Source organism: Monodelphis domestica, chromosome 2 (assembly GCF_027887165.1).
Source record: "Monodelphis domestica isolate mMonDom1 chromosome 2, mMonDom1.pri, whole genome shotgun sequence".
Taxonomy (NCBI): domain Eukaryota; kingdom Metazoa; phylum Chordata; class Mammalia; order Didelphimorphia; family Didelphidae; genus Monodelphis; species Monodelphis domestica.
In genome coordinates this window covers 261,724,139-261,743,911 of record NC_077228.1, presented here as the reverse complement: position 1 = coordinate 261,743,911, position 19,773 = coordinate 261,724,139, and the positions used below count along the sequence as shown (strand labels likewise).

At 36.8% G+C, this 19,773-nt stretch overlaps 1 protein-coding gene and 1 long non-coding RNA gene across 2 annotated transcripts in view; one reads left to right on the top strand and one right to left on the bottom strand.

The window, feature by feature from the left end:
- LOC107651403 (uncharacterized) overlaps positions 1-19,773 on the bottom strand; it is a 65,010-nt gene that overhangs the window by 23,940 nt on the left and 21,297 nt on the right. The gene's annotated exons all lie outside the window — the stretch shown is intronic.
- Positions 8,461-10,606, top strand: LOC100019436 (putative olfactory receptor 1F12P). Its single transcript, XM_001372251.4, has one exon. It carries the CDS (start codon positions 8,722-8,724, stop codon positions 9,664-9,666), a length of 945 nt encoding a protein of 314 aa, XP_001372288.2. The 5' UTR covers positions 8,461-8,721; the 3' UTR covers positions 9,667-10,606.

Sequence of the window (19,773 nt, the reverse complement as noted above, 5' to 3'; positions counted from 1 at the left end):
TTGATATTTCAATTAGTATGATGCTTTATAAGTAAATTAATTGTCATTGCATCTGTCTTCCCATGAGCAATGAATATTTCTTGAATTATTTTGTTGTGTGTATTTCTATAAAATGTGTTCTATAATTGTATTCATATTTGTGTTGGTAGGTAGATGCCCAAATATTTTATACATTCTGTGGCTGTTTTGAATAGAATTTTTCTTTTTATTACTTCCTTCTGGCTGATATTCATAACATATAGAAAGGCTGATGGTTTGCATGGATTGATTTTATATCCCACAACATTGGTGAAGTTGGTAATTTTTCAATTAATTTTTAGTTGATTCTCAGAGGTTCTTTAAGTAAATTGTCATATCTGCCAAAAAGGGATACTTTTGAGTCCTCTTTGCCTTTCTTATTCCCTCAATTTATTTTTCTTATCTTACTGCTTCAAATAGCATTTCTAGCATTATATCAAATAATACTGATATTAATTGACATCCCTATCTTACCCGGATCTCCTGGAAAGTTTTTGTATTTATTCCTATCACATAATGTTGGCTCTTGTTTTGACTTCATTGTACTAAGGAAAGGTCCATTTATTTCCATGTTTTCTAGTAGGTTTTTTCCTCTTAACAGAAATAGATGTATTTTGTCAAAAATGTTTTCCTATACCTATGGATATAATCATGTGATTTCTGTCATTATTAATAATATGGTGAATTATGTTGATAGTTTTCCTAAGATTAAATTAACCTCAAATTCTTGGCATAAATCCAACTTGGCCCTAGTTTGTAATGCTTATGATATGTTGTTGTCTCTTGGCTAATATTTTCTTTTAATATTTTTCTTTGTGTCAATCTTCATTGATGTCACAAGTGAAAAAGATAAAATCTGAGGATAAAATTTCAAGCATGATCAATTTATTAGCAAAGTTAGCAATTGCCAATAAAGGTGATCTAAGAAACTAGGGCTGTCATCTAGAAGTTTACACAATCTTGAGCAACATGTTTACAAACTTTTCTGACTGGTTGATATCATTTCTTTGTGTTAGAGATGAGAAATTAAATGGAGAAAAATAAAATAGAGAAAAACAGAGAATTTAAAGGTAAAAGTTGAGATTGGAACATTTAGGAACAGGGAACTTGAGGTTAGAATGTTCTGTGGTTAACCCCCACTCCCCAATTTCTCAGAATTGTCTCAACATAAGATTTATTCATAATCACATGCTTTTACAATAGCATATGAATTTTCCCCAAATCATATGATTTTATATTAAAGCAAAGTCTAGCTCACAATCATATAATAGAGAGACCTAAGCAGAATACAATTAATTGATTTTTAATTTCACAATTCATGACCCTTCATGGTTGCCAAATTAGATAGACTGTATATTCAAATTAGTCTTCAATGTAAAGGAGCTCTGTCTCCCAAATTGTGGACTAAAACCCACTTTAAATGGCCAAATGCCCTCTCCAATGCCTTCACACCCTTAAATTGTACACTATTCCATTTTTCATCTGTGCACACATAATTATGGGAAGACAATACGTCTAAGGCCTGGGCCTTTAGACTTTTCATACAAAAATTTCTAGCAAACCAGCAGAAACTCAACCTGCTTGAAAAGGTCCACTCTAAGTATCACTGACCACCCTAACTCCAATCAAGACTGGGATAAAGAATTCCTGGATTTTGTTTTATTGCACTTATGTTTGATTTTATATCAGAAACTTCAAGGAGGAGCTTATGCCCCCATACTGCCTCATAATGTTCTTACTTAAAATGTTCTATTCCATTCACAACCATTTCCTCTCCTTACCCACTCCTGTCTAGGGGATTAGAAAGGACCTATTGCAGGCAGTAATCTTTAGTGTGGGATAAGCTATTGAACACCATGGATGGTGGACCTGTCATAATATTTACCAAGATGACCCTGATTGATAGATAATATACCTCACTAACACTTGCTCCCCCTACCAATAACCAAAGGGAATCTATTTATAATGGCTCTAGCTGGACCAAATATTTAGTTCATATTTATACCACAAGAATAATTGGACTTTGGGGAAGTTTCGTTCTTATATAGATCAGGAAAATTGTAACAAACATCCATGACCCCTTAACCTGGCTTTTCTACTTCTGAATTTATGCTTTCACTGCTAGCAATCTGCTTTGAAAACATATAGTGATTTATTGCATTGGTTGTCAACAAATGAAACATTCTATCAATCTGGACTTTATAAATAACAGATTCATAAGAGCATCCCAAGAATCAAAGGAGGTAATTGTAAAATTAAAAATCAGACAATTGTATTCTGTTTAGTTCTCTCTGTTATGTGATTATGAGGTAGGCTTTGCTTTAATATAAAATCATATGATTTGGGGAAAACTAATATGCTATTGTAAAAGCGTGTGATAATTAAGAAATGTTTTGCTGAGAAAATTCTGGGAAATTGGGGAGTGGGTGCTAACCACAGAATGTTCTAGCCTCAAGTTTCCTGTCCCCAAATATTCCAGTTTCAACTTTTCCATTTATATTTGCTATTCAGTTTCTCAGCTCTGACCCAAAGAAATTGAATCGGTCACTAGCCAGTCAGAAAAATTTGTAAATATATTATTCAAGATTGTGTAAGTTGGTTGGTTCCTCATTATTGACTATTAGAATGCTCTGTTAACTCCCAGATGACAGCCTTAGTTTCTAATGAGCCTTGGATCTCTTTAATTGGCAACTGCTAACTATGCTAATAAATTCATCCTGCTTGAAATTTTATTTCCTCAGATTTTATCTATTTCACTTGCAATACTAAGGATATTGGGCTATTGTTTTAATCCTCTGTTTTGACTCCCTGATTTAGGTATCAAGCTCATATTTGTATCATAGAAGGATTTGGTAGGTCCCCCTTCTTTTACTACATTTTCAAATAATTTCTATAATATTAGAAAGCATTGTTTTTTTAATGCCCCCATTGGGGAGTATATGTCTGGCTTTTTAAATTGTTTTTCCTTAGATTGGATTATTTTAGTCTATACTTCTTGTTCTGTTAATTTGGGTGTTTTATATGTTCATCTACTATTTGAAGTTGCCAATTTTATTGACATCAAAATTGTTTCTATGGATTTCTCTTATTTCTTATTCATTGTTTTATTATCTATTTTTCCCCCAACTTTATTTTATTTTCTGTTTCAAATTCTGCTTCCCTTCTTCCATCCACTGAGAAGGTAAGAAAACCAAAACCCACTACAAATAGGTATAGCCATGCAAAACAAATTATTCTTATGCACTTTTTGTAAATTCTCCTTCATTTTTTATTGGTAATGTGATTTTCCTTTTTTGTTTTTTTTTAATCAAATTAACTAATAGTTTACCTATTATATTTTTGTTGCTTTTAAAAATTACATAAGTAGTTTTATTTATTAATTTACTAATTAATTTGATAATCTCTTCTTTGACTTTTGGGAATTCTTTGGTGTTTGATTGAAGTTTTATTATTTTATTATTGGGTTTCTAAGTTCTTAAAAATTGTATACACATTTCATTGATCTAGTCGTCCTCTCTATTATTTATGAAAGTGTTTAAAGATTTCCATTTTCCCCTGACTACTTCTTTAACTATTCTTAAAAAGTTTTGTATGTTGTCTCATTGTTACATTCTTAGATGAAATTATTGAATTCAATTTTTTTATACAATTTGTTTTTTGATCTGCTAATTATTTAGGAGTAAGTTATTTGATCTCCAATTACTTTAAAAAAACCCATATCTTCTGTTGTAGAATCAATACATGTATTGGTTCCAAAACAGATAAGCAGTAAGAGCTAGGCAATTGGGGTTACATAACCTAACACCCCACTTTACCCCGACCCCACCCCTAGTCTTCAGGCCTGTTTTTTTATTCCCTGAGCCACATATCTGACTCTCTGGTCTCCAGGCCTGGTTTTTTTATTCCCTGAGCCATATATGTGACTCTCCAATTAATTTTTTAATCCTTTCTCCAACTAACCTTTGTAATATATATATGTATATATGTATATATATATACACACACACACACGTGTATGTAATATATATACAGACACATTTTTTTTTGCATTGTCATCAGTAAAAGATATACTTAAATATTCCTGCTTTTCAACATTTCTTTGTAAAACATTTATAGTGAAGTACCCGGTGAATCGATCCCAAGGATGAAATGATGACCAACAATGTAACGCACAAGTGGGAGTTTATTAAACAAACTGCAGCTTGGGCTCATCACTCTAAGATGGCATGAGCCCTGAGTCTGAGGCTTGAAGGACCTTTTATACACTGGAGTGACCAGGAACTTTTGTGGTAGGAGGAGTACACAGGAATTCCTGGGGTAGGGAGAGTGAACAGGAACTTGACAGGAACTTCTGGGGCTGGGGTCATTATCAGTTCCTGGTATATGTCAGGAGGGAGAGTGACAGGAACTTCTGGGGTTGGGGTCGTTATTGGCTCCTGGCATGTCAGGAGGGGGAGTGACAGGTCTATGGGGACAGGAATGGGAAAGAATAGGTTTGGGAGCTCGTTCTTCAATAGTAAATTCTTATGAAGGTGACATGCACAGCTAAGAAATACATATGCTCCTTTCAATTCTCATTCAGTAAAATCCAGAGTTCTATACTATATTCTATATTTTATCCTCTTTCAAATGAAAGTGTCAGGTGATTCCCATTCCCTATTCACCTTTTCCTATTTTTGTACAATCTTCTTGTACATCTTGATTGCATGAGATTATAAATTCTCTTCCTCCTCCTTTCTTCTTTAATATGATCCTTTTCCCATCCCTTTTCTTTATGCTTTTATGATCAAAGTATAACACAATTACTCCTAGCCTCTCTGTCTTATTTAACTTTCTCTGTGACTCCACTCCATGCCATTAAAGTTCTAAGGAGGGCAATTATTTATTTCCCCCCCATTCTAAAATAAACATTTCATCTTTATAAATCCTCTTCCAATTAGCCTTTTGTTTCTCTTGGTTCTTGTGTTTGAATTTCAAAGCTTTTATCCAACTCTGGTCTTTTCATCAGGAATGCTTGGAAGGCTTCAATTTCACTCAGATTTTCTAGGTAAGTTAATTTGGTTGTAAACCTATAACTTTTGCCTTTTAGAATATTCTATTCCAAGTTCTCTTCTCTGTCATAGTGGTAACTGTCAAATCTTGTATGACCCTAACTATGGCTCCTCAGTGCTTGAACTCTTTCTTTCAGGCTACTTGATGTAATTTTTTCATTGTTATGAATGCTCTGGATTTTGACTGTAATGTTCCCTGAGAATTTTTCTTTTGAAGCCTCTTTCAGGAGGTGACCAGTGGTTTCTTATTATTTTCATTTTGTTCTCTGGTTCTATTAGGACTTAGCATTTTCATTTATGATTTCTTGGCACATTTACAGGCTCTTTTTTCCCCATGAACTTTGAGATAATTCAGTTATTCTTAGATTTCCCCCCTCTTCCTTGCTCCTGACCTATTTTCTAATAGGTTCATATATATATCCATATGTGTACATGTGTGTACATATATGTATATATATACATACACACATATAAATTCTATCTTAAATCTTTGGATGTAGTTTTAGTATTTTGTTGTTGTTGTTGTTGTCCAATCAAGTCATTAACTTCCCATTTTTCCTTTCTAATTTTCAGGGAGTCTGCTTCCTGGGTAGCTACATGGGTTGAACCTCTTGTACTAAGCTGTCAATTCTCCTTTCTTTCCCCTTGGTCTCACATTTCTTTTCTAATCCTTTCCTCCAAAACCATCATTTCATTTGTCATAGCATTTTTAAAAATCCTTCATTTCTTCCAGGAATTCTAGTTGACCTTATGGCTAAATTGTGTTTTCCTTTCAAGCTTTGCATATGGGTGTTCTGCAATTCTTCTTTGCTTCTTTGGTAGTTGTAACTCCATACCATTTCTGTATGTGGTGTTCTTTCTTTCTTTCTTTCTTTCTTTCTTTCTTTCTTTCTTTCTTTCTTTCTTTCTTTCTTTCTTTCTTTCTTTCTTTCTTTCTTTCTTTCTTTCTTTCTTTCTTTCTTTCTTTCTTTCTTTCTTTCTTTCTTTCTTTCTTTCTTTCTTTCTTTCTTTCTTTTCTTGCATTGTGAATTTATTCCTCCAAACTTACTTCCTGAAATGCAAGACTCTGTGTACTTCTGGAGGTAATGCTGGGGCCATGTGAGGATTCAATCTGTATTACTTGGAGTTCTGCCTCTGCTTTCTATGAATATTGAGTTCTATATTCTTCCAAGGATCTCAAGTGCAGCTCAGGTCAGTTAGCTGAAAACTTTTAGCACATCTTAAGCTAAATTGTCTGATTTATTAATTAAATTCAATCAATGTCCTCCTAGTTTAAGCTTTTCAGTTCCTAATCCTGGTTTGGATCTGGTGACACAACTAGAAGTTTTTCCCTGATTGAAAAATTGATAGAGAACTACTGACACTAGCAACTGTCAGCTAACTGGAAGGCACGGAAGGTTAAGAGTGAAAGAACTGCCATTTCACCCATTGTTTGGGCTCCCTGCCGGGGTAACTTGGCTGCAGGTCTCAAGCCCTGTCTGCACTGGATTCTCAATACTGCTTGGAGTCATAGCAACTCAGTGGCAGGCTTCTTCCTACTGTGGATTCCATGCTCTAGTATACAGCTGCAGGCCCAATTTATGCTAGAAGGCTCTGAGATCTGAATCTGTGGCCAGAGTAATCCAGCTGCTAGCTCACCTTTGTTCAGTATACCCTAATCTCATTATCTGCTGGATCTAGCCCCTACTCAAGTGTCAATTGAACCGAATAATTTACTTGCCTATATTCTTGCTCCCTGCCTTGGTACACAGATTCTAACCATAGATTATTTCTGATGCTGGAAGGCTTTATGATTGGTCTCCCTGATTGGACCATTTCCCAAGTGCCTTCAGCCTTTTGGTGGCCTCCTTATGCTAATGTGGGCTAGAAAAAAGTATCCACTGTGGTTAAATCTTAGAATTCCTGATTAAGACTCAGTCTAGAGTTCTTACTAAAGCTTTGTTGAAATATTTTTAAGAAAGTAATGGATTAGAACTGTTTCTTCTTAAGTCTTCTGTCTTTGAGTGAATTATCTTTGCCACAGGCTTCTTTCTTCTTCTGCTTTGGAACATACATCTCCATTTTGTAAACCTTTATTCCATTTGTATTTTGTTTGTTGTTTTGTTATTTCAGTTGTGCCTGACTCTTTCTGACCCTCTTTTAGTTTTCTTAGCAAAGATACTGGAATGGTGTGACATTTCCTTCACCAGCTCATTTTATAGATGAGGAAACTCAGGCAAACAGGATTAAGTGACTTGCCCAGAGTCACACATCTAGTAAATGTCTGAAGTCAGATTTTTGAACTTCCTGAGTCCAGAACAAATGCTCTATACATTGGGTATCTAGAAGCCATTTGTCTTTAAATTCCCAAATACCTGCTCCATGTTTGTAATGTCCCAAGATAGAAGAGAATCCACTCAGACTGAATGCTATATCTTTCATTCTAAGACACTATTTTTGACTTATTCAAAAAATTCATTTGAATTGCTGTGGGATTGAAATCTCCATCCCTAAAATAACTCATCTAATTCTTTACCTCATAGACCACCATTTCTAAACCAAATGAGGGAATATTTAATGTTTCCCAGCTGCTACCTCCCTGATGTTTTCCTCTTCCCACCCAGAAGCACTACTATGATCATGATGCCCTACCCTGGTGAACCCTTATTAATGGGCAGAATGGTTTCATTTTTCTCTTGGCATTACTAGTATCTAGGACAGTGACTTGCATATAAGGACTTAATAAATAGCCCTGAGAGTGAATTGAACCTCTTTGAATTAGTTTCTTCATTTGTAAAATGAAAGAATTGTTCTGGATAAGTTTTAAGATTACTTCCAACTCAAAAGTCCATTGATTTATGACTTCAGGTTTGTTGAAATTGGCAGTAAGTGAGATTTTCATTAAATTTACTGTCCAAGTTTCAATGCTACTGAATGATGTCAATGTGTTTATTTTCCTTCTGTTGCCTGCAGGGGCAGCTCCTTCCCTGCCCCACCCACCTGGAGATGAGAAGCTTCTTCCTAGGTGAGCCTGGACAGAAAGACTGGCTGTGCCATCCCTGGTCAGCAGGTCTTTCTTTCAGAGCTCGCCCTGACCTAAACCAGCTCAGAATATTGTCACCAAGTGCCAGGTGCATAGGAAACCAACCAGAAGAGGCATGAGATCCGCGGAGAGAGCAGAGCCTTGAGCCTCGGGCTACAAGTAGATGGGGAGACAAGGGAATATATGAAAGGGATGGGGAGAAGTATGGAAGAGGACAGATGAATGGCATAGGGATCCTGCAGTAAGTAGCTATGGATTCCTCACAAGAACCTATCCTGTGACATGGGTGGCAGTGGGACTTTTTCTAGAAGCTTGAAAATCTAGAAGCTTTGGGAGGGAGGGATCTTAGGAACTCTTTGGGATCAACACAGCCTTTTCCCTTAGATTTAGTGGCTTCTTTGTCAGGTATAGGAGCTTGACTATAAAGTCTTCTATAAGCTGTGAATTCTCTGGAGTCTAGGGAAGGGATAGGAACTTAATGAGCTATGAGGGTCTTGCAAAGCCAGATATGAATTAAGAGAGGTATGTATGTGGTAGGACAGATTGGAGAGATGTGGAGGTTTGGGAGCACTCTGTTCACTCCTTGGTTCATGAGTTGCCCCTTTTCTACAAACAGGTCTTTAAAAAATCATGGAGAAAAGAAACTACACTACTGTCACTGAATTCATACTATTGGGCCTCTCTAGCCAGCCAGAGAAGCAAGAACTCATCTTTGCGTTGTTCCTGGTCATGTACCTGATTGGAGCAGCAGGAAATCTACTCATCGTCCTGGCAATCAGCTTAGACTCCCACCTCCATACTCCCATGTACTTCTTCCTCAGCAACCTGTCCCTAGTAGATTTTTGTTTTACCTCTGCTACAGTCCCCAAGATGTTGCTAAACATCCACACACAGACTAAATCTATTTCCCGTGAAGGTTGTCTGACCCAAATCTATTTCTGCATCTTGCTTGCAAATATGGATAATTTTCTCTTGACTACAATGGCATATGACCGCTATGTGGCCATCTGCTACCCACTCCAGTACACCACTATGATGAGCTTACAGCTCTGTTTTCTAATGCTGGCTGGCTCCTGGCTCATTGCTAATTTCCACTCCCTTCTGCACACTCTCCTTATGGCTCGTTTGGACTTTTGTGCCAAGAATGTCATTCCATACTTCTTCTGTGATCTTGTTCCTCTCCTTCAGCTTTCTTGCTCTGACACACAAATCAACCAACTCATGATCTTGCTGGTGGGTGGATTGATTGTTCTCATTCCCTTCCTTTGCATTCTTGTCTCCTATATTCACATAGTGTCTGCTGTGCTAAAAGTTCCATCTGCCAGGGGCAAACAGAAGGCCTTCTCCACCTGTGGCTCCCACCTCACTGTGGTTATTCTGTTCTATGGAACCATCACTGGGGTCTACTTGAATCCATCATCATCTCACTCTACTGAAAAGGAATCAGTGGCTTCAGTAATGTATATGGTGGTGACTCCCATGCTAAATCCCTTCATTTACTGCCTAAGGAACAATGAGATAAAGAGGGCCCTGAAGAAAATGTTCAGCAGACAGAACTCCTCACACAGTCCATGATGCTAACTAAAGCACATCTTTCCTTAGGATTTTTATGCTGGTAGGGACCTAAACCTATCAACAAACTCCATTGTTTAAAAAACTTTTATGGATTATGAAAATTCAGAACTTAGCATGGAAGCAGGTAAGGAGAATACAAAGAAATGCTGCAGAAAGGCACAGACTTAGGAAAGAGAAAGAAGAAACACCTCCAGAAGAGACAAAACATAAAGAGAAGTAGATATATGTTAACTATATAATTAGCTTGAAGGAGGTTGATACAGCAGCAGGCATACCCAAAGTTTCCTCAGTTTTCACACATCAAGGTTGTCAAGATGCCCCTAACACAGTGCTCCACACATAGTAAGTACTCAAGAAGAATTTGTTGAGTGAATAAAAAAAAAGATTTTTTTCCCTGTACTCTTAGTTGGCTTGGTTGTGGGGGTAGATGCATCTTTGATTTCCAATCTTGCTCTTAAAAACTAGCATTGGGAGAGTCCCTAGAGAATATTATTCCAGATCCCACATCATACAGGTGAGGAAACGGAGGCCTTGAAATTTTATATGAATTAAAGTCAAAGCATTTTTAAAACTACAAAGCTAGGACATGACCCCAGGTTTCCTAATTCAATTCCCCCTCTGCCTTTGACTCCACTTCACTGTCTTGTCAAGGCAAACTTTTATGGCTCTTCAGGTTCAAATGGGAAGGTAGGGACTATCTCATCACCAACTATCTATTTAGGTCTTACAATCTCATTTTTATGTTTTCTTTCTTGTAAGGAAAGGTCATTTGCCCAATGCTGAGGGAGGGAAAGCATACTATAAGATCTAGGGTAGAGATAAGAAAAATGGCCTATAATAAAACCACAGGAGGCATTCCAATGTAATCTTGCCTAGACAGAGGAGGGAGAATGCCTATCAATCAATGAATCATTTATTCAACATGTACTATGTGATGGGCACTTGTACTATGCTCCAGGGATAAAAAATACAAAAAAATTAAATAATCCCTACTTGCAAGAAGCTGACATTCTAATTGAGGAGAACGTGTGTATACATATATATGTATTTATCTGTGTGTGTATAAACATACATATTCACTTTATACTTATTCTACATATGTGGATATAGCATAATTTTATTTTTTATTTCAGTTCCCTCAAAGCAGGGACTATTTGAGTTTCTCTGCTTTCTCTTTGTGATCATACATACATAGTATACATATATGTATATATGCCTACAGCATAAATACAAACATATAGATAAGAGGGATTCGTTGAAGTAAAAATAAAAAGGGAGTGTGTTCCTGGCATTAATGATGGCTGATGCAAAAGTGTAGAGACCAGAGATGGAATGCCACATATGTGGAACAGAGAAAAAACTAGTTTGACTAGATCTCAGTGTATGGAGATGAGGGTAGGAAGCTGAATATCCAATGAGACTACAAAAGGAAGTTGGAGACTGGGTGATAAAGGCCTTTAAAAGCTAAACAGAAAATTTTATATTTTATCCTACAGGTAATAGGAAGTAACTGGAATTGATTTAGTAGAGCAATTACATGGTCAGATCCAACTTTAAGGAAAAAAAATTGACAGCACTGTGAAAGATGGAAAAGGGAAGACTTTAAGCAGGGAGAGCAATTAGAAAGGTTTAACAATAATCTAGGTGACAGGTATGAGGACCTAAGCTAAGGTGGTAGTTATATGAGTAGACAAGAGTTGGATTATGAAGAATTGTGAAGGTAGAAATAGAAAGATTTGATCAATGATTGGATACGTGAACTATGAGAGAATAAGGGGTCCAGAAAAATGTTAAGACTGCAAAGCAGGAAGACTGGAAGGATAGAGGTAGTACAATGAACAGAAATAAGGAAATTTGGAAGATGTGAGGGTTTGGGGGAAAAGATAATAAATTAAGTTTTAGACATGTTCATGTTGAGTTTAAGATGTCTCAAGGGCATCCAATTTGAAATATCCAATTGACAATTAGGGATTCAGAACTGAAGCCTATTCCTTGTGTATTTACCAGACCCATATCCAAGCCTTCCACAGCCTACTGGAGCAAGAGCTGAACATGGTTACACTCTTTAAATTTCCCTGCTATCAGTGATTATTCTCTCTTTTCTCCTACTAGTGGGTCTAGCAATATTCAAAAATGCTTTCTTTTGAGCAAAGAGGGCTCTATAGGGGTCCTTGTATATAGGTCAAAGCTTCCCTTTCTGGGACTCATGTAGGGGTTTTATTCATGAGAACACTGGACACAAGCAACAGAGTCATAATTAAGAATTTTTGGATCAGTGGCAAATTCCACAAACTACACCCATGTAAGGCAAGGAACATAAAAGTTAGAGCACTGGTGCAAAGGATCAGAAAGAGGGGGAAAGAGAGAGACAGAGACTCCAGGACAATTTTATTTGCTGGGAGGTCTTAGGGGAAGTAGAGGAATGGAGAGGAGCAAAGAAGGTTTATTCTTGCTATTCCGTTGCTAAACTGTGTTGTTTCTAGCTACTAAAGGACTGGGAGTGCTGTTGAATGTTCTAAATTTATTATCCTTGGGCAAAGCCCCAGTTGCATTGCCTTAGTTATATCTCTGACTGCCTAAACATATGCCATATGAACAATTCTCTGCTCACACAAACCTGGCTATGACTCTCTAAGCAATACCCCAAAGATATTTTCTTGTGAATCAGAGAAGTCTTTCCATGGCCACTTTTAAATGAGATAGCAAGACAGAAAGAAGGGCAAAAGGTAAAATCTGGGATTCAATTGAGAAGCAGAGACAGAGGAAGCTAAAACCACTGAAAAAGGCTGGCTCAGATCTCTTCCTTGAAGACTCAGTATTACATATATATCAGTGTCCCACTCTCCTGGGGTCATAGAAGTGCATCATTTTTTCACCTTCAGATGAAGTGAAGGAGATAATAGAGGAGAGTCATGATAGATTTATAACAGGTATAATCAGGAGAACTGGTACAACCATTTGTTGTGTACATTGTAGAGAGAATTCTCATGCAGTGATGTATAGGACTAGATGAACTCAGATCCTTTCCCAATCTGACATTCTGTGGCCCTGTAATTCACCCCATAAATTTTCTGTTGAGGATTGATCCAATGCACTGGAGTCATTTCATAGGTACCAGGGCAGCACTAGGACTAGATAGTCCATTTTTTTACTTCTGCTCTATATAAGACCAGTTTACTTCCTCTTCTGCTCACACATTTTCTGAATGATTTATTTAAGCCAATTTTGTGTGATAATCATTGCTGGTAATATGCTACATGGTATTTATGCTAAATATGAATCTCATGTATAGACAGAGGTGTACTGGTAAATGTTTAACAACTGTGGATGGGGCAGGGGGTATAAGGGAAAAGGATCAGGACACACTTGAAAGCATGATCTACATTATTAATGTTTTCTTCACTTCCTCAAGTCCAAATAATCGGTAGATCAATAAATGAAGCTCTGATTTGTAATGTTTGCCAATTTCTGAAGTGTAAATGCTCACAATGAATTTTTTTTAATCTACTTGAGCTGGTTTAGCTGGATCTAGTGACTCCTATGTGTAGATCATGCTCAAACTAATTTTAAGAGATATGAAAAAGGAAATATTTGGGTTAATGACATTTTAGGGAGGAAAATAATGATCAGTATTAATGCTAATGATTGTTTCTTTCCTTTTTTATATATCTTAAAATTGATCTTCAATTTCTTTTTAAAGATGAAAAACATAAACCATTGCATCTTTTCAGAACCCTGTTAGAAAAAAGAAATCATTTCCTGGACTTAAAACCTTATGAATTCCTTTCTTTTCCTACCTTTTTACAGCTTTACATGCATTTCTTTTTGGTCAAAGGTATCATATGGATCACAGATCATTTTTACATAGGATACCAACAAATTCTTCCTGTAAATTATTTTTTAAAATAGTGTTCACATATAAATAAACATAGTGTTATAATAAAATAAATTTAAAATCTGGCAGTGAAATTTCTCCCCAATTCATTTAAATCATTTTTATCATCTTATTGCTTAGAGTTTCTAAAAATATATAGATTAATAATACTAAGAGTGGACATTTTTGTTTTGTCCTTATACTTAGTGGGAAAGTTTCTAAGATTAGAAAGAATTCTTTTTCTTAGTTTCAGATAAATGTGTTTTACATTTCATTTCTGTAATTTTGGAATGTTTATGATATGTTTTATTTTGTTAACACTTTTTGAACATCTCTTGATATCATTATATGAATTTTGTTTTCTTACAAATATAGTTCAATATGCTAAGTGTGTAAAGATTAAAATTAATATCCATTACTCCAAGCATTATATTTAATAATATTTATTAAATATTTATCTTGAAGTATAAGGAAGTAAGGCTAGCAAAAACCAAGAGCCGCTCCTCCCTCCTCTATCATGAAACCAGAGAGCCCATGTGGGCAGAAAACAGAAACTCAAAACTCCCCCCACATAAGGAGATGCACAAACAGGAAGAGGAAAAGGGGATTGTGGGAAATGTAGTCTCCAGGGTTCAAGATTCTAAATCAATACATTCCCCTGTGATCCTTTGGGAGACCAATCTCCCCAATGGATCATGAAAACATAACTAACTTATAACTTGAACTAGAGGTACATACAAATATTATCGTTTTTAAAGGGAAATTACAATAATTTGGGGATAAGAGGAAAATAAAAGGAAAAAGGAACAAAACCAATAATAGGTGCATTGGCAAAAAGCCAATTAGGGGGCAGTCCCCTTTGGCATAAGAGTAAACATTCAAAACAAAAGCATTTCAACTCCCCCCCCCCCCAAAGTTCAAATTCACCATATCTCAAAGTTGATTCTGGATCTTCTGATACAGCGTGTATAGTCTCTAGGGTTCAAGATTCTAAATCAATACAAGTGTCTTCCTAATGTTGAACCATCCTTGTGCAGCAGTGATGTGGGTAAAATGGTAAACAGAATTATTCAACCACTCCTATCTTCCCCTTCCTTACAGTCAGATTTACTCATTGACAAGATGGATTTCATGGGATAGGCAAATATGGAGTGAGACAATGGAAAAAGAAATTCAGAAAAGGAGGAGTAAGGAAGCAGGAAGCTGGGGATAGGAAATATGGTTTGTATGTCAGTCATGTAGGGTTCTGAATCACTGAGATAGAAAGCACATGTGGAGGATAAGAGTATGCAGCCTAATGAGGAAGAAACCCATAGCAGATCAATGGTTGGAAGAATGTACAAGTGTGTATCTGTGTGTGTTGGGGGTGGGAGATGGAAAGGAGTATACATGGTCCAGAGAATGCCCTCTGGAGCACCAGAGAAGTACTTGCAGGCACAAATGGGCACATGCCCACACACACATATATATTTCTCATTAGTTTACCTACTCCTGTCCCCACACACACCCTTTTAGTGTTAATTGTGGCCACCTCCTGACTCCTGATTCCCCCCCCCCCTCCCCATCATACCTCTTCTTGTGAGGCAGGTCTCCTACAGCCAAACAGAACACAGCAGATTCCTGCCATAAGGCTGGACCTGAGGTAAGACCTAATTATCTGCCTTCCTCAACAGACCTTTCTCCCACCTAATCCTCTACCTGGACCCATTCCTCAATACTTAACAGTCAGTCAAGCAATGATTAAGAACTTGCTATGTGTTGGGTACTATAGTCTTGTAGATACAAAGAAAGGCAAAAACAGTCTGTTTTTTCTAATGAGAGATAGCATGAAAAGAAATATTCTATTTACATACAATATATATAATAAGGTAAACTGGAAGTAATCTTTGAGGGAAGACACTGAGGGCAGGGAGATTGTAGAGAAAGACTCAGAAGAACCTTTTCAGAAAGTGGGCTTGAGTTTAGTGTTGAAGAAAGCCAAGAAAGTTAGTTAGCTTTGGGCACTGATGTTAGTGGGAGGTGATTCCTGCAGCTGCAGTGTTTCTCAGAGGAAAGAGCACCACTACCAGGAGGATTCTGCAGCCAAAGGGCTAAAACCCAAGTCATGTCTCAGTTTTCCAGAATATCCAGATTTTCTGAGTTGTTCTGACAATAGAGCTCCACAATGAATGTGAGGTTTGTGGCACCACAGTCTCTTTTGGCAAAATGTTGGTCAATGTGAACAAGATTGCCACATAGGCAAGAGAATATTTAAATGGGACAAAATATTGGTTGGTGGCCCCCAAAAAAAGTGGGCACTCACCAACCAATTTCAGGTTCAAAACCAAAGCATTTCCATGAGGTCAGAGGAGAATACCACTCTTTACCTTAGAATAACTCTGGGGTCCTATACCACAAATTTGGTCAGTGATGTAATAATCAATACATCTAATTTGGATCTTATAGATAGATTGAAACTAACACCCTAGAAGGAAACTAGGGCTGGTAAATACTTTTATTTCAACACATCTCTTCATCTTAAGAATGATATTGTTAAGATTAAAATTTTAGTTTCTAGTAATAAAAGTATTATATTTTTAGAGGTTTATTTTATTTTTTTATATTTTTTATATATTTTATATTTATTAAGAAATAAAGAAAATATAAAATAAGAAAGCACGTGCCTAGGAGGGCTGAAAGGCCCATTCAATTTCACTTACACTACATCTTGAGAGACACATGTGCTTGGAAGCAGAAGCAGGGAGAGAGAGTGAGTAGAAGGGGGAGTCAGTTTAAATAACCCTCTCTGCTCATGGCCCAGGTGAGTTCCTCACCTGGGATTATGGGGAACTCTGGGAGCTACCAAGGACTCCTGGGAATTGAAGTCTGGGGTTCAAATCTCCATTTTTACAATATAGCCTAGGGTGCAGCTGGGTAGCTCAGAGGATTGAGAGTCAGGCCTAGAGATAGGAGGTCCTAGGTTCAAATCTGACCTCAGATACTTCCCAGCTGTGTGACCCTGGGCAAGTCACTTAACCCCCATTGCCTAGCCCTTACCACTCTTCTGCTTTGGAATCAATACACAGTATTGGTGTCCTTAGTCTCCTATCCAGAACAATAAAAAACAATGATTAAAAAAAAGCTGCCCCTCCCTTCAAGGCATCTTCCCTATTAAATGTGGGAAATGAACTTACTGATCCTAGTTGTGGAGGTAGATATTGGTCAGGTGGTTCATGGGGTGAGGCTACTAGCCTTAATAGATCTGAGTTGACTTTCTCACCATCTCCTTAGTAAGAATGGCAAAGAATAGAATGAAGTTGGACCCCCAATCAGATTGGAGAAGAATTTGGTAATGAGTGTGTGCAATCACATCAAATATTTGTTGATCTATCTAGGTAGAGGACAACCAATGACATCCTAATTATGGCTCAATGATAGCTCCTCTGTCCCAGAAAGCATGGAGAGGACAGTAAAGCAGTTGCTAGGATAATTTTACAAACAATTGCTAGGCTACAAATGGGATCAGGGTAAGGTGATTCCATCACCTCTGGAGGTTCCAGCCTCCAACCTTTTTTTATGAGGCAGGGATCCTTTACCTGGTTTGCAAAATGCCATTTTATTCACAAAGTCAGATTACACTGTGTCTAGTCGAATGGGGCTAAGAGATTTGGCTCTGGATAAAAGCACTATCATCAATAGGTGGCACCAAATGAAATACTCTCACACTGCCAATGTAGTCCTTAATTGAATGGGGCTATTACCCAATGATGATGGCATCTTAAATAGACTAGTAAGGGCAACCAGAGTGCCAGAATCCACCCATATTCAAGTAAATTAGTTTGTTCCAAGGTTGGCAGAGAGACAGACTAGATTTAGTAATCTTTGATCACAAAATCTGTATTGTCACTTCCATTGACGTTACTATATCTTTTGAAAATAGTCTACCTTTCAATGAACCAGAGCAGGCAAAATTGAGAATATCAAATAGTTCATTATTATTTAGCTCAGGAAGACCACAGAGTATATGGTTATATAGTGAGAGTTGGGGCTTTGGGATCTGGCTGAACACTCAGTATTAGCCAAACTAAAAATCAGTCTGAAGTATCCAAATCTCATGAATCAATTGATGATACAGGACTCAATAGAGCAAGGAATCTCTCTCTCTCTCCTCTCTCTCTCAATATATATATATATGTAAACTATAACAGGGTAAGTATTTACAGAATGAATATAGACTAGAAATAACTGTTTCTCTTATTATTTTAGCAGAGAATAAATCATTGCATCTATGAAATGAAAAAAGTGATAGTGTATAAATTATTTTTATTTTACTTGATAAAGATATTATTGATATGTGTACATATATGGATTTTAAACTTATACTGCTATGTCTTTATTACCAGGTATATACATATTCAGAAAGGGAACTCTGAAATGAACAATTATGTAATTGTAATACCAATATGTTTTTATATTTTAAAATATTATTTTAATAAAAAGAAAACCTATCTTTAGCAGTAACACAAGGAGAGGTGTGCTAAAATCAGCTTCACAGGCTCTCCTAGATTGTTAAAATTCACTCATGAACTTTTATTCTTCTGAAATCAGCAAATATTACAAATCAGAGCTTGGTTTATTGTTTCATTGATTGTCTAGACTTAGGAGAGTAATAAAGAAAATGTTGATAATGCAGATTAAACTCAAACTCTGTTGTACCTACATTTCTTTTTTTCTAGAGAGCTGGTTACCCTAACATTTACCAACATCTCTCTGCCCAGAAGCCTCCTGGGAGTCACCTGACAAGAGAGTGTAATAGGAGTGATAAGAGTACTGTTTCATTTGTCAATGTGTGCCTGTGAGTCTTTTGTGTATAAGCACTTATTTGATGATCAGTCAGTCACAAAGCATTGTATTAAGGGCTAGAATACAAAAAAAGACAAAAGACAGTTCCTACTGCCAGTCTGCTGACAGTCTATTGGGGGAGACAACATGAAAACCATTAAGTACAAGCAAACTACATATAGGATAAATAGGAAATAACCAATTGAGGGATTAAATTAGAATTAAAAGGAGTTGGGAAAGACTTCCTGGAGGAGGTGGCATTTTAGCTGGGTTATAAAGGAAGTGGAAATGAGAAAAGGGATCATTTCAGGTAAGAGGGATAGCCAGAGAAAACGTCTGGAGCTAAGAGATAAAGAATAGTGTTCAGGGAATAACAAGAAGGTCAGAGTTAACTAGATGAAAGAATGGATAAAGAAAGAAAGTGGGGTTTGAGCTGAGTGTTGAAGAGAAGGTATATTGGAGAGACAGGGGAAAGGCACTAAATCAAACCAAGTCAAGTTAATTAGTATTTATTAAATTCATATTATGTGTCAAACATTGTGCTAAATTCTGGGGATATGAATATAAGGTTTTAGAAAAAAGTCTCTGCTTTTAAAAAACGCTCTCTCTAATGGGAGAAGCAAAATATAAACAATTATAAATAAACAATATAAAGACATGAGAGGAAAGTCTCAGAGACTAACACTAAGGAAGACTGAATAGTATTCTTGCAGAAGGTAATACTTTTGATTAAATTTAACGGAAGCAAAGGAAGCCAGAAGGCAGAGATGAGGAAGGAGAGATTCTAGGCATGGGGGGAATAGTCAGTGAAAATGCCCATAGTTGGGAAATGGATTGTCTGATGGAAGGAACAGTAAGAAAGCCACTGTCACCAGAGAACAGAATGAGGGGCAGGAGAAAGGGTAAGAAAGTATAAAGTATAAGAAGACTGTGAAAGGTAGGAAAGAGGGAAGGGAACAACCCCTGTTTTATATTTGAGGAAATGACTTGCCCAGGTTCACAAAGCTAGTAAGCATCTGAAGCAACATTTGAACCTAGATCTTCCTGAATGTAGGCCCAGCATTGTATTGACTCCACCAATTCTAGGAAGGAGCCAGGTTATGAAGGGTTTTGAAAACAAAAAGGATTTCATATTTGATCCAGAAAGTGAGAGAGAGATTGGAGTTCATTGAATAGGACAATGATGTGGTCAGACCTGTACTTTACAAAGATAAATATAATAGCTGATGGGTGGACTGAAGTTGGGAGAATATTAAGAAAAGAAAACCAATCAAAAAGCTATTGAAATAGTCCAGATGTGGAGTTAAGGGTCTGCACCAAGGTAGCTGGCAGCATCAAAGGAGAGAAGACTGTTTACAAGTTAAAATCAATAGAACTTGCAACAGATAAGATATGGAGAGGGGTAAAAGAGA